Source organism: Trichoplax adhaerens, genomic scaffold (assembly GCF_000150275.1).
Source record: "Trichoplax adhaerens TRIADscaffold_3 genomic scaffold, whole genome shotgun sequence".
In the NCBI taxonomy this organism is placed as follows: Eukaryota; Metazoa; Placozoa; class Uniplacotomia; order Trichoplacea; family Trichoplacidae; genus Trichoplax; species Trichoplax adhaerens.
In genome coordinates, this window is record NW_002060945.1 from 2843176 (window position 1) to 2858643 (window position 15468).

Here is a 15468-nt window from a genome sequence, read left to right on the forward strand (position 1 = left end):
TAGCACTAGTAAATAAGTCCATTGGCTATCTATATGAATTCATCAGAAATTCGAAATTTTCTAACTGTAGGTTTTCAGTGCTGACATACATCAGAATGATTATAACGCAATCCAAGTATCTGCAAGACAGCTGATGATTACTAAGATTAGATTACAATATCAAACAAAGTTCAAACTATCCCGACTCGACTTGTAAAGAAATTTAAAACCGTGATCCTAACTTATAACTTACTTAGATTAAAAGTCCGCTTCTGTAAGCCTTTTATTATCCTAAATAACCGAATCACATATTGCCTTCAGTAATCCATAAAATTCAAATTAACTGATCGATTCGAGAAAATTAAGAAATATATTCAAAACGCCATTTAAGGACCTTATCTTTTTCGCCAGCCCTTGTTGCTGCTCGATGAAAATCATCAGTTGCAAACACTTGTGTGCCATTAGTCTTTGTGTATATACAAGATTTATATATTAATGTACTTTCAAATTTTGCAATCAAACAGTTTAAAGAATACAAATGTTCCAAAATTACTATTGTACTTAAAATACCTGTGCCGATTTCATGTCAGAATTTGAGCGTATAGAATCATGACCGTTATCATCCATGTGTTCGTTATCATGGCTATTAAGAACGTATAAATCAGCTATTAGTAGAATCGCTGGGCGCACAATCTAATAACCGATACAGGTACTCTGCCCGTAGAAAAACTAATTAAATTACAATGCTATAGTTTCTGTGAGTTTAATAAATTTTTTAATTGTCAATTTTGAAAGTGCTAGTGATTTACATGGAAAGTAGACTCATTTACAATTGCAGTCTTAATAACAACTTTGTAGTATTAAGGATGACATGTACGATATTGATTTATTATAGTGAAATGGCTTGCATTAAAAGCAAGCAGAAGTGGGATAAATAATTACTATTCTCACCCCGTAATAGATGCCTTATAATATTCATTTCTTCCCTCTTCATTAATGGATATATTTTCCACCTGAGAATTCCGTATTAAATAGAAGCAACTTTATAATTTAACTGCTGAAGTCTTTTTTAATTGCCACATCTGTTCTATTTAGATCTATTCGTGATGATCGAAATAGCCTTAAAATTTCTTAGTTTTAACTACTTATTTCAATTTCACTTATTACCCTAATTTGTCTATTTTAATAAAAGACAGTAGTGTGTCCATATATTTTAAGTTATGGGCTTTACTGCAACAATATGCTGTTAAAGAAAAACTATCTATCAACAGGCAGTCTTACTGTATATTTACCTGACAATTAATGCAGCAGTAGAAAACGAAGATCAATATACCCTATAAATTAAAAAGTATTATATTTATGTTATAGCTCGCATTAACGTTATAAGCTGTCAAAAGAATTTTAATAAGAAAAAGAAGTCTAGAATACAATTAGAATAAAAGCTTAAATAGTGTATACAATTATTCATCACTTATTCTTAAACCGCATATAATACAACTCTATGATCTTTATCTGATCTTAATAGATTAAATACCTGCAACATTGAAGCTATTGCAAAAACATATTGCAAATCTGTACGCTGAAGGATAACAAGAGCTGCAAATGTTATCCATCCGATACCGAATACTGGTAGTAAAAGAACAGGCGCATACTTGCTCCTTCTGTAGAGATTATGAAGCAACAGCAATGTTACTTGACTGCACTTCAATCACAAAACCTAATTAACTTTGAGTCTATCGTTTAATTAAATACTATACAATGATCATTCAAATTTATGAAACTTATTTTAATAATCTCTTTAAGAAAACCGACAATTGTGCTTTTCAATTGACAGAAAATTTCTTAATTTATAGAGAATTTTTAAATCTCGAGGTGTCAAAGAAATATTTATCCTCCGAGTTCAATACAACTTATTCAACACAATAATAGGACTCTTATAATTTACCTTATATTCATAATTCCAGCGTTATTGGCTGTTCGATCGATATTTAGTTTCTGATTTCTTTTAGAATCAACTTGAGTAGATCTAAATACCACTGCAGCGGTAAGCTAAAGTTTGTATTAAGATGTACGAAGATGAAGTTACTCTCATAAACTAGCATTGTTTCTGTTAAACTATTTTACAGTATACATCATATTATTGAATTTCTGTACAGATTAATGAAATCTTCATCCAAGCAGAAAAATTAAGCTTAGACTATAAAAAGTGTTACTATATCATTCATAGGTGGTTACAATTTCAATATCCACCATGTGAGAACGTGATGGGGTAACTATGTTGCAATCTGCAGGGGCTCGTTATCTGGCCATTCTGCTAGAAGTACTCCAGCTACAGTTCCTTTCTCGTTATTACTACTAACAACTGTTACTTGACCGCAGTTAAATCTAGGAAGATTCTTTATTTGTACTTTAGATTTGTAAACTGAAACCAACAATGCGCCTTCCTCGAGGCACTGATCCTAAAAACTGCCGAATAGTTACTTGATACTGCCCTTATATACTCATAATCCAATATGTATCAATGAGCATACGATACAGTGGTTATGACTGCACGCCATAATTGCCCTATACTACTTCCACCGCTAGAAATAAAATCGTGATAAGCACACGCATAGCGGTACTAACAGTAATTATGACAACCAAAACATTCAGAATTACAATAACCTATCATGGTACTCAGATTGTGGTCGTGGTATTGAAAATTTAGTTGGCAGTATTTCACAATGGCAGTATTACTCACAAAACTAAGTCGGATATCATGATTAATTTAGAGAGTCACACTATAGTGAACTTACTAATATCATAACACCAATCGGAATGACATAAGCTAGGAAGATAGGAGGACTTGTAGACAACCAACATCTGAGATTAAAAAGAACGAGTATGTATCTGATTTTAGTAACATGATACACAAACTAGAGTAGCTTGCAGCATTAGTATTAGATTGCTCATCTTACACTTGACCATTCAGATAAAAGTTGATTCCTTTGATAGCGACAGTAATAACAGCTGTAAGAATAGCTAACAACCCAGGCAAGACTAAAAAGTAGAGTAAAGCAATAGGATAAGAGCTGGAATAAGAGAATGGTTACAATTATTGACTGAAGATTTCTTATAATAATTACAAGAATGATTACGAAATTATTTTCGTATATTGATATATTTATTTAGACCTTTCCAATTGATTTCTTAATACCTTATGTGGTTATTTTAAAACTGTTAAATGTGCGCTAGTTTATAATTGATCGTATATTCTTTAATGTCAACTTACTAAAGCCAATGGCCATAAAGGGACTAAACCCAAACTTGCTATCAAATCCATTGGTTAATAGTTTATAGATATATATTTGTTCTACTAGTTGCCAGCTGAATATCATCAAAATACTTAAATGTAGAGCTACTGATATAGCAACACACAATGGCTAGAAATATGAAAACAAATTTTTGTTAGAATAAATAAGGTCAAAAATTTTAGTTTTAAATGCACCAAAATTTGTTCATTGCTAATACGTAATAGAAGTTTCTATTCCTTTACCTTATGCTGTATCTGTATCAGGCCAGATATAACCAAAATATGACTGATCATCACCGACAAAAATAGATTTATCCTAATGACGTCAAGAGTGCGGGAAAATTGCCTGTATCGTAGATGAAAACATTAAAGATAAGCTATCAATGCCTCACTAACATAAAATATTGTTATGAAATTATTCAAGCAAAATAACTATAATGATCAAGATTGAAAGCCGCTATAAATATAGTACTATCAGATACCTGAACCATTTACGAATGAAGTGATAGAGAGTTTTTGTCATGAATGCAAATTTACTACAAATGCACTATTTTTATTTGAGAATGAATTGGAATATATTATATATCATTTGAGTACTTAGTATATATCAATAGTATCAAAAATGCAAATAAACTTAGTGTTTGTATCAGTAAATCTATAGAATTTTACTTATGCCCAGGAGTAAGTAAATATTTACCCAATTGCATTGCTATCATTGATACATTCGTTACTTATATGTCTAATTCTGATCTCCTGCGACATACCTAGTTCAACTATTTTGTAAGAATATCCTAGAAATATGCCTTACACTTACCTCCAGAAAATACAACATGTGATTAGCGCTAATAGTGCACACAAAATAGCAATACCACAACCAACGTATGTTATTACGTGCAAGGTAAACGATGATGACGGTTCCTAGATCAAATTTTATAATATGCATCTGTAATACTAAAGTACTGATCGATTGTCAAAATACATACAGTATGTTTAAGTGTAAATTTGCTCTTAGTGGACTAGTCGAGCATTATTTTAGTATAATTTATGTGATTTAGAACTTACAGTTTGATTCGATATGATTAGTAGTGATGTGAATGTAGTCATATGATTGCAATAGCATACAGTTTGGCTAGCATTAGATTCTGGCCCTACTCTGCAACCAGCGGAAGACCACTTGCAGTTGCTGATTGCAGAACAAACAGAGTATATTAAATTGATTCTATTTGAAGGTATTTCTTACACTACGATATTCATACAGATCGTGTGGCAATAAAATCTTGTCAAAGACAAATGTGTTATACATATAATACTTTGAATTGCTACATATTACTCAAAATAATCTTCTCAAGTTACTTATAATATTAAGTAATCGTATGGTAAGCTACAGTATATACTTTATAAAAATAAGCTATAGATCTAATGTCTATCTACAATATCACTAAATAAATTTATGGCGTTGGCTTTGTTATCGAAGTGGGGTTTTTCCGAGAAATAAATGATATTTCAAAATTACAAACAGATAAAGTGCGTTTACTCTATTACTGTAATTAAGAACAAAGAGTTAACATTTATTAATCGCTTAACCTATATACCAAGTTTAAGCAGGATTAATAATTAAGTTAGTTATTAAACTTACAAGTAGCTTTAAATTACCTTTCAGAACAATCCCAATAAGTACATTGGCTTTGCAGTGAGTTATTTTCATTAGCGATTGCCTATTGACGAAAAGATGCATAAAATTTCTATTCTATTGTTATAAATATCTACATAATTACCCCTCTATCGCTAAGTTTTTTATAATTTTTCCGTGGTAAATTAGTATAATATGTTCTAATAAAAGTCTAATTATAGAGCTGACAAACTCTGCTAACATAATTTGTAAAGTTTGGATAATGTCGACTACAACATTATACAAATAATTTAAATGTTAGATAAAATGAACATATACCCGTATATCCTATCATTCACAATATAATTAACCAATATACTAAAGATCAAAGTACGATTTACATTTTTGTTGGATATAGTAAACCTAAATTCTGATGGTAGTGGTGTTGGTGGTTTAGGTTGAAAAGAAATGGAAAAAACTTTGGAATTAATGACCACTCGCGTAATATCGGTCCTGTGATAATCATGATTTATATACATGTTAGAATAAGTTAACATATTTTTAATAAGAAATAATTACCTATGCAATCATGATGTAATGTATATTTACACTAGAATAACTTGAATTTAAGTTCGTGTTATTGCTGATTAAAATGGAATCAATCTAATCTAACTTGTAGGGTACTAATTTGCCGTAATCTCCAATTATTTAGAATATTTATTTATTCTGCAGTTAAAACGGTAGAAATTTCAAAACCTGTTATTGCCAGTCGCGGAGGGAAGAATTCTATCTAGCGATGTATAGCTTGTTAAGGTAATTTTATCGTCTATTATAAAGATAATACGAAACGGTCAAGAAATGACGGAATATCATAGATTTTTAACTACCGCAATGATAATAATCAATTACGTTATTACAATAGACTCTTTGGCAATAATTTGATATTAAAACTGCCAAGTGCACATGATAATAAATAATTAATTGTACAACCGATGCTTACAATTTTTTCTTTGAAATAGTTCCTTAGCCAATGAAATTACTAAGTTATCTGACGAACTACTATCTGTATTAGCTGTTGAAGTCGATAACTCGAAACCAGAAGTTGTGGTTGTATTTGTAACTTTGTATACCTTTAACTCTGTTCATATTAAATTTAGAATTTACTATTCCGAGCGAATATTAAAAACTGGATTATTTTAGCTAAATGCTCTAGAAATTGATATACCTCAATAAGATTTAATATCATTTAATCAATATTCGCAATATAAATTAAAAGCATAGTGCGATGAAATTTAGTATTTTTAAATTTAAAGTACGGCACGTGTTCTCTATTAAATGCTATTGCTTTTGTTAAACCTATACAAGCTAATTTTATTTTATTAGCCATACCTAATACAGGCGTTGATATAACGAATTCGGTAGTATTTTCACTTAAGACGACCTTGTCAGCCATATTTTCTAGTACGTCCATTATAGATGAGTTTCCTTGAACCGCCTGATCCAACTATAGTTCACAATATTTCAGTTTCAAAATAATTAAGAATAGCAAAAATTAAATTCAAAATTATTAAGATTGCTAATATTTTCGCCACTATACTAATAGCACAGTAATATATATATTCGTTAGCTATGACAACTTTTAATATCCACCTCACCTGTTGTGAATCCTTCAGTTGATTAGCATTACTAGCATTAAGTAATTTACTTTGAACCGTCGCAAATTTCTAAGTATAGATATCAAATTTATAAATCAGACTTAGGTTTGTTTTTATAAAAGAATATACATAGCGAAAGCAAATACGACAAATTATAACGCTAATAAAATGTATGTGATTCTTGATAGCTCAAACACAAGTTAAGATATTTGAAATCATACCTATCCGTTAAAATTAGTATTAGAAGAAATGCTTCGCATTAAATTGAATAAGTTGTGTAGGAACTGTACTATAACTGATCAAATTTCAACCAAAATTCTCGTAAAGGTCTTACTTCACATATTGCTCAAGCTTAAATATCCTACTAGTCGGTTTTACGTTAATACTACAGTCAAATATTCAGCCAAAAAATTAATTCCTCTCGTACTTATACGCAATATTTAATTTTCATGCTTATCAAAAATGTGTAAAGATTTAAAGCTAATGACGGATAGTTTTACTCTAATCTCATAGTGTCAGCATATTTACAAACCAGAAAAAGATAATACTCTCGTGCTAATACAGCATAGCTAGTAACAATAAATAATAAATTGAATCAATACCTAGAAATATAGATCATAGAAAATAGGACATACCTCTAGTAAAGACGGAGTTACAGTATTAGAAACTTGATTGATTTTAGCCAAGAGATTTATTGCTACCTTCATATCGGCTCCTTTTAATCCTGACGTTAAGCTGATGGCATTATCAAGTTTATTAATTGCAACTTGTGTTCCATTTTGTCCCTCCTTGTCTAAGGTATTACTCTATTTCGATTAACACAATATATTAGACTGTTATACGTTATTATTTATTAATCACTGAATGTATTAAACAATTATTTACGTAAAGTTAAGTGCAATTTGAATAAAAATGTACGCTACAATATTTCATGACATAATAAAGTAACTACAATACCGCACCGTGTTCGAGATAGCTTCAAATTGTGGCGATAAACAATTTGCTGTATTAATTCGACTCCAAACTTGGTGAGTACTGTTAAAGCTATTGCAGATACGCGATGCTGTTCCTAAAATAGAATAAAGGCAACGTTGGATTCAACTTACTATAACGATAACCAGTCTGTTAGAAATTGATAATAAAGAAGTAATGAAAATACTGCGTGTAATTATATTAATTAGCTAGAATCTAAAATTATACAGCAATATATTATATATAGTTAGAAATAGAGTATCACTTATGATAGTCTCGGCTAAGGAATAAGAAATTTCTTGCCATTTCTCCTATTAATTATTAACAATAGACGAAGATATGATATATAAACGAATTGAATTTTAACAGAACCTTGTGAAGGTGGTGGACAAAACGCAGTTGCTGTTTGTCCTGAAAATGTCTTTGGCCAACGAATATCAGCTTCAATTATTGCATTGCAGTAGCTATCAATATTGTTATCTAAATATTCAAAAAATTTCCGCCAATCAACAATTGAAATACAGAAATAATTAATTTTAAAATATAAACGAAATTCCACTCTAGAATTTATTATTATCGACCACGATATTACTATACCGTTAACAATGACTTGTGCTGCATCCGTTGTAGTGAAATTTTTTATATTAGAGATATTACATCGATAGGTGCCAGAATCGACCAAGGCTGCTTTATAAATGGTAAGTGAACTACTATTCGATATCCTCCGAATAGTATATATCGATCCTACTTTTTGACCATTTTTCAGCCACTCTATTGTTGGCACTGGCTCGCCATAACCTTCGCATCGTAGTGTGATATTAGAATCAGCTACTGTAGTGATACTCTGGGGAGATACTAAGACCTCAGGCGAGACTAGAAGTAGTTAAATATTTGTTGGCAAAATAAGTAACAAAATATACCATGTTATTCGTACGCTACATGATATTAGACATTCATGAATATTTGTCAAGACCAACTTATGCTAAGTATAACTTGAATACGAATAAGTAGCCAAGTATAAACATATAAAGATAACTAACCTGCATCAAATGTTTGATAAAATATTGGTGTACTATAGGGCCCAAATCCTACTAAGGTAGAAGCGGCAACTCTTATTGAATAGTTCCTTAATGGTGTCAAATTGGTTAAAGTGTAGCGAGTAATATTGCTGGTAGTCAAATGAACTAAAACATTTCTTCGAAAACGAGCTCTGCCAACATTGTTATATTCAATCCGATAATGTGTGATAATACCATTACGATCTGCAATTGCTGGTGGTTGCCAACTGACCGAAACGGATGTCGATAGTGACGAACCCATCGATGCAACGATATTAATAACCGATTTTGAGGGTACTAATATGTATATATGAGCAAAATGTAATTGTTAATACAGTACTCCATATTATAAATTAATAATACGATTACAGTTCTGAAATTGAAATTAATATCTCTGACCTGATTGTAATGTCATTATGTAAGCTAATGAACTAAGTGGACCAATTCCAGCTGAAGTAAAACCTTGTATTGCTACGCTATACCTTGAATAATAGTCCAAATCTGTAGCAATCAACGATCTTGTATTTCCTGATAAACTGATTTGATTTACTAAAATTGTTCTATTGCTTGTAGATCCAAGTTTTGTATTACTTAAGATTAAGTAATATCCTGATATAATACCATTCTTTTCATTCTCTGGAATAGCCTTGAAGGCAATCATACATGGGTCAGAATGTTACTGTAACTGAAACTTTAATTTTCATAACTCTAATTATATAATTTTAAAAAATACGAATTATATTTTGGCTAGTAGAACATCATTAACACTAATATCGAAACTGCTTGCTTAATATAATAACACTGATTACAAATTGTAATAAATAGGGCGTAAGAAATTACAAATACCTTCCAATTTATTTTGATAGTATTGTTATTTGTTAAAGTAACAGTTGTTATGCTTGGACTTGTGGAAGGCGCTTTATAAGGTGAATAATCAGATATTAAATTAAATTAATCGAGATATCATCAGCTAAATACAGTTTTTAATCAACGTATTTAGTAGTTTAGGTGGAATTACTTGCTCAATATGATATCGCATACGAGAGTGCTATCACTTTTAGTTATTTTAACTATCATAGCTTGATTGCATAGCCCTTCTTTATATACTTAATATTTATTGTAATATACACTACTGATCGATCTCTATACTTTAGACTTAAAGTACACTTTATAAATCTTTAGAGTCAAAAGAAATCAGCTTCACAAGTTTAGTAAGCCATGCGACCATCTAAAACCGTTATTCACCGATTAAATGCATATCACGTATTCGTCTGATTTACATGAATTTACTAGTAATTTCTATATAGTACTATATCCACAGAGAAAGCTAGAAGGATGATATTTATAATCAATTCCAAGTACTGTATATCAAATATAATAATTAGTATACATTTAGATATTATATGTTAATATTAAGATTAAAGCTAATGTAGGCAAGCTCATATCCAATTTCTGTATAAAAGGCTTCATTTACATGTAAAAATGGCCAGGTGTAGTAATTTATAATAGAATAAAATCCAAGTGATAAATATTAATTTTATACATGCACGCGTATATCCTAGGAATACACTTGTAGGAAAATAGGATCTATAGTGAGATCCTAGTAATCATAAGTAAGATGACAGTGCTAGAGCTTGAGTGAACTAGTGATACCTGGGATTACTTTAGGCGTTAAGATAGTCGGGTGCTATTAATAGGTGATTCTAGAGATGATAGCAGTAATCTTAACTGAGACTACAGGGCACCTCGGTAAGCGGTATCTGCATGTCTCAGTAACTCGTATAAGATTGTTTCAGAATGAGGGTGACAATCATACTTAGTTAACGAGTTTGCATCTGTAGAAGCCATACTAAGTACTGGGTTGTATAAAGGAAACTACAGATTAAGTTAAGTTAGCTTATTAGTTGAATTGTCTGGAGAGAATGATTTGGCAAACAAGCTTGCCAACGTGTTGCATAGAAGGATATAAAAGGCTGGTTCCTTCCGAGAGAAGTTCAGTCGATAACCTGAGAGCTAGCTGTATGCAGTTGCGTATTGTAACATTTTATTACTGTAACATTTAGCAATACGAGTATTTATAAGTAATAAAACTATTTCTAACCGGTAAATTAATTATCAGACTAATCATTGGGGGACAAGTTTACAGCGGGCTAAAGGTAGCACTTTATTACAACATTTTATAATGAAGATTACGGCAAATATGTATTTAAGAATTACACTCATAATACGCTTACCTGCTTCATCTGTTACTGTTGTAACAGTAATACTAGGTCCAAATCCTGCTACAGTGCCAGCTTTGATGGTAAGACTGTAATTAGTATAAGCCTTCAAATTATTAATCGTGTACGTTAAGGTACCGCCAGAAGCCGATGCCGACATTGTAACATTCGAGCCAGTAATCTTATAATCAATTTCATATGCTGTAATTACTCCATTTCGATCTGAAATTACAGGGGGCTGCCATGACAGTTTAATACCAGTCGATGATAATACTGTTGCAATGGTATTGATTGGCGTCGATGACGGAGCTATACATATAAAAAAGTTATTCGGTTAACAGAAATAAGTATGTTACAAGAAAAACAAATTATATCGTATTTAATCATTCAAATAAATCCAATTCTATATCTGACATAAACGTAAACATAGATGTAAGTATAAATACGTAGTTAAGGATTTCAGTTATATGTATTTAAGAATTACACTCATAATACGCTTACCTGCTTCATCTGTTACTGCTGTAACAGTAATACTAGGTCCAAATCCTGCTACAGTGCCAGCTTTGATGGTAAGACTGTAATTAGTATAAGCCTTCAAATTATTAATCGTGTACGTTAAGATACCGCCAGAAGCCGATGCCGACATTGTAACATTCGAGCCAGTAATCTCATAATCAATTTCATATGCTGTAATTACTCCATTTCGATCTGAAATTACAGGGGGCTGCCAAGATAGTCTAATACTAGTCGATGATAACACTGTTGCAATAACGTTGACTGGCGGAGATGACGGAGCTGCGTAACAAAAATCATACGGTTTATAATTTTACAGATCTTTGCATCATCCATCATCGAGTCATTCATGAGAAACAATTTATTAGGTAAATTAGCGGAATATATATGAACGTGACCGTATGCGAAGTCGGTCATTTTGCAAACTGCCCGGGCATTTTGCAAAATGACAATACAAGCACCAACCTGACAAACTGTTCAGAATATTCATTTAAACATTAAATCTATATTTGGTTAAGATTTATAACTTAAAATACTCACCATATTCATGAGTGGTAGCATTGACAATATTACTTTCCGGACCTGTTAAATTATATTTAATGTTATACGGAATGACTTTATAATAGTAATACTGATCCTGTTGTAAACCAGTCGAGTAAACACTTCTTGTGGTGCCGTCAAAAATCATAACTCCCGAAGAATTTAGGCTTAAACTACGTGATGAATCAACATATATCCATTGATATAATCGGTAGCCCACTATCCCATATGATAGTGCTGGAGAATCCCAAATAATTTGAATACTTGTAGCATTATAACCCAATGCAACGATATTTCTCACCATACTTGCTGGAGCTGCAATTATGGATATATAATTAACATAGATTATACTAATATATGAATTAGATACGGTAAGCAGAGATAAAAATTTATATTCCATCTACAATATGTATTTAAATCGTGCTCATCATAACGGATCAATTTAAGCGTTATCGCCAACATCTCACAACAAATTGTATGAAGCTAAATCTATACTATATTTACCGCTTTCATCAGTCTGTACTGTGATAGCCATCTTTCTACCATTACCGGCAATATTTGAAGCCCATATATTAATGTTATAGTTCTGATATGGTATAAGGCTAGTTATAGTAGTGAAAGGGAAGGTTATAACACATCCATTTGATATTAAACTGTCGTAACAAGACTGATTAATCACGGTATTATTGAATTGCAGAATAATTTCCACTGTATAATTGGTTATGGTCGTATAGCCATTAAACGAAGGAGGCAACCATGAAACGTTTAGTGCGGAAGCAGTAATATTGGAAACTGTTATCTTGCTAATAGCTGCAGGAGGGACTGTAGTTATTAAATTAAAATCAAAACAATAGCTTAAAAATTAACATTTTTGATTACATTCAGATCCAAGTAATTGAAGAATATTGGAGTAATTTAATTACTGTAACTCTAGTTTTTTAATAATTTCTTAACAATAAATTCGATATATGATTGATAATAAAGAAAAATAATTCTGAAATCATACGCGTACACCCTATGTTTAGAATGTTAATAGTACAGTTAAGAGTAGAAATCAATTTCATACCCATGACAACGACGGAAATATTAGGTGATGTAGCTGAAGAGAATGCATTTTGGATCCAACAGCTATAGTTGCCAGCATCAAATAAAGTTACAGAATTAATAATCAATGTACTAGAGGCCATAGTGATGCCATCAGCTTGAAAGGAGGTCATTGTTGATGATAGACCATTATCTAATGCAGTATTATTCCTCTGCCAGATGATACTAGCAGATGGTAGACTGGAAGTATTGCAAATTAAGCGAATCATGCCACCATGAATCACTCGTAACGAAGTTGTTTGGTGCAGAATAATCGGTACAGCTAGTAATAAAGCATGAATCATAATGAGAGCTATGTGAGAGTATTGATGTTCACAACACAACAGATTTTAATAGGAAAAATAAATATTATAGCATAACAAAAGCTGTCTAGATAATTTAAATTTATAATACAGTTCTCTTATTTATAATTTTCAATGGTTGTACAAGACTTTATTACATTTGGTGGCTCATGAATTTAAAATATGAACAGCCTTATTGATAACTAAATGATAAACTTCCATTTTCCACTGTTACTATAATTTATAATCAAGCTCTTGCAATCCAATTGACGGTAACAGTAATTACCATGATTTTATAGTTTATAATTTTAACTACATCAAATTCGTAATATTAAAGAGATTAAAATACTTCAATACGCTCATTTGTATTTCTATAGCCTTATGTATAAAGCCGTTACGAGATCTTATTATATGTATTAGGGTATAAGTGCGTAACATATGTACTAAAGTTGAAGATGATTATAACTATTACTGTAACTATAAAAAACAGAAGAGAACATACGCCCTTCTTACGGTAACTCTATACTAGCCTCAATAGCACTGCAAAGCTCTACTGAGATACTTTCTTTATGTAATATTTGTGAACTGTTTTGAATTGTATAAGGTACTACATTGCCAAAAATTGATAAGTTAGATAAAATTTGTAACTATCCTGGAATAACTTTATATTTACTCGATAGCAGTTAAGATTTTAGTGAAATTTGAATGAATGCAATTAATTTTTATTATATTTTAGTACTATAACAAATATTTTTTGAGTAATAATATCCATGATATATGTAACGCAAGTATACTAAATATTGCATTTTTTATATTATTGGCAATATAGTATTTAAAACAGCTATGCGACACTACTGAAATATGTAAAGACCCTAAAAAACTTTATTGAATGTACAAACGCTACAACGATATTGTGTAGAATTGTGTTTTTTTTTAATTAATCTCACTTACTGAAGACGTTTATCGTTGAAGCTTGGGTTAATACCGAGCCAGCAGAATTATTAAATAAGCAACGATAATCTGCCGAGTCTTTCGCTGTTACGTTTCCAATTGTTAAGCTATTCGAAACAGCATTCGATATTGCCTGCCCACCTTTCGTCCAAGTCACAGTTGGTGAAGGTTTACCAGTTCCCTCACAAGTTAATATAACCGTTTCACCAAGAAGTACAACACGGCTTATAGGCGAAAGCAAGACGGTTGGAGGAACTATTAGCAAATAAGCAAACAATTTTGTTATTCTTTAGATACGATAAATATTTATATCATCAGCGCGTAAGACTAACATCTTCAAACAATTTATCAAGTGTCACAAACAGCTACCAAATTAAAGCAATAGAATGAGCAATAAGCAGTCCTTACTTTCAATTACAACTGTCGCGATGTTACTCGTAGCTTGTCCAATGAAGTTAACAGCTCTACAGTGATACCGACCTTCATCAGCTAATGATGAATTATTTATAGTTAGCGTACTGTACCCAATCAAGGAAAAATACTGGTAAGCTGTTTTATTCAGCAGACTGTCATCTTTAAACCATGTAATGTTAGGATAGGGATTACTTGTACTATTACAAGACAAAGTAATTTGCTGTCCCAAAATTTTAGTTTGATTTCTTGGCGACATGACAAACCTCGGATATGCTAGGTAGACATAGAATCAAAGTAAGGTAATCATTTTTACAGCAGTCTGAATGGTTCGTTACGTTTACTGCTAATATCAATCCGATTTAATTCTACAAAGTAACAGAACTTACTATAAACATTGATTATAGCCGCAGAACTAGTAGAAGTATCAACTTCATTTGTAGCCTGACATTTATAACGACCGGCTTCAATTCCAGACACATTAAGTAAGGCTAAAGTTGTATAACTTGATGTAGCATTAACAAATGTTACAATTTGATCATTTCTAAGCCAAATCCATGAAGATTCAGGGTTACTAGTAGCATTGCAAGACAGCATCAGCGATTGACCTTCTGTTACATTGTTGCTCTCTGGAGATACCGTGATAATAGGCTTATCTAAGTCAACCGAGAAAATAAAAGGTAATTTATCTCAAATATTAAATACGCCAATAACATACTCGAATATTCATAATTTATAATTTATCAGTCAACTTATACGTCTTTGATAACGATTAATTGAAGCGATTATACGTAAATCCTAGCTCAAATACTCTTATATATTTCCAAATTTAAATTCTACTTTCATGGTTATACTTACAGTATACAACAACCTCTCCTATAGAT

General features: G+C 31.4%; 1 protein-coding gene across 1 annotated transcript; it reads right to left on the minus strand.

Annotated features, from left to right (window-relative positions):
- Nucleotides 1-340: 340 nt before the first annotated feature.
- Nucleotides 341-13225, minus strand: TRIADDRAFT_54306 (uncharacterized protein; the record flags this gene model as incomplete). The annotated part of the gene is made up of 30 exons (XM_002110860.1): nucleotides 341-445; nucleotides 550-622; nucleotides 931-992; nucleotides 1272-1313; nucleotides 1514-1640; nucleotides 1925-2028; nucleotides 2775-2841; nucleotides 2937-3018; nucleotides 3251-3401; nucleotides 3515-3617; nucleotides 4086-4189; nucleotides 4334-4454; nucleotides 4925-4986; nucleotides 5282-5393; nucleotides 5637-5706; nucleotides 5881-6018; nucleotides 6270-6384; nucleotides 6536-6604; nucleotides 7171-7341; nucleotides 7498-7604; nucleotides 7880-7987; nucleotides 8105-8380; nucleotides 8548-8862; nucleotides 8965-9211; nucleotides 9412-9482; nucleotides 10800-11093; nucleotides 11286-11579; nucleotides 11838-12152; nucleotides 12342-12659; nucleotides 12904-13225. The coding sequence occupies 30 exons, from the start codon at nucleotides 13223-13225 to the stop codon at nucleotides 341-343; spliced, it is 4545 nt and encodes a 1514-aa protein (XP_002110896.1).
- Between the last annotated feature and the right edge of the window lie 2243 nt (nucleotides 13226-15468).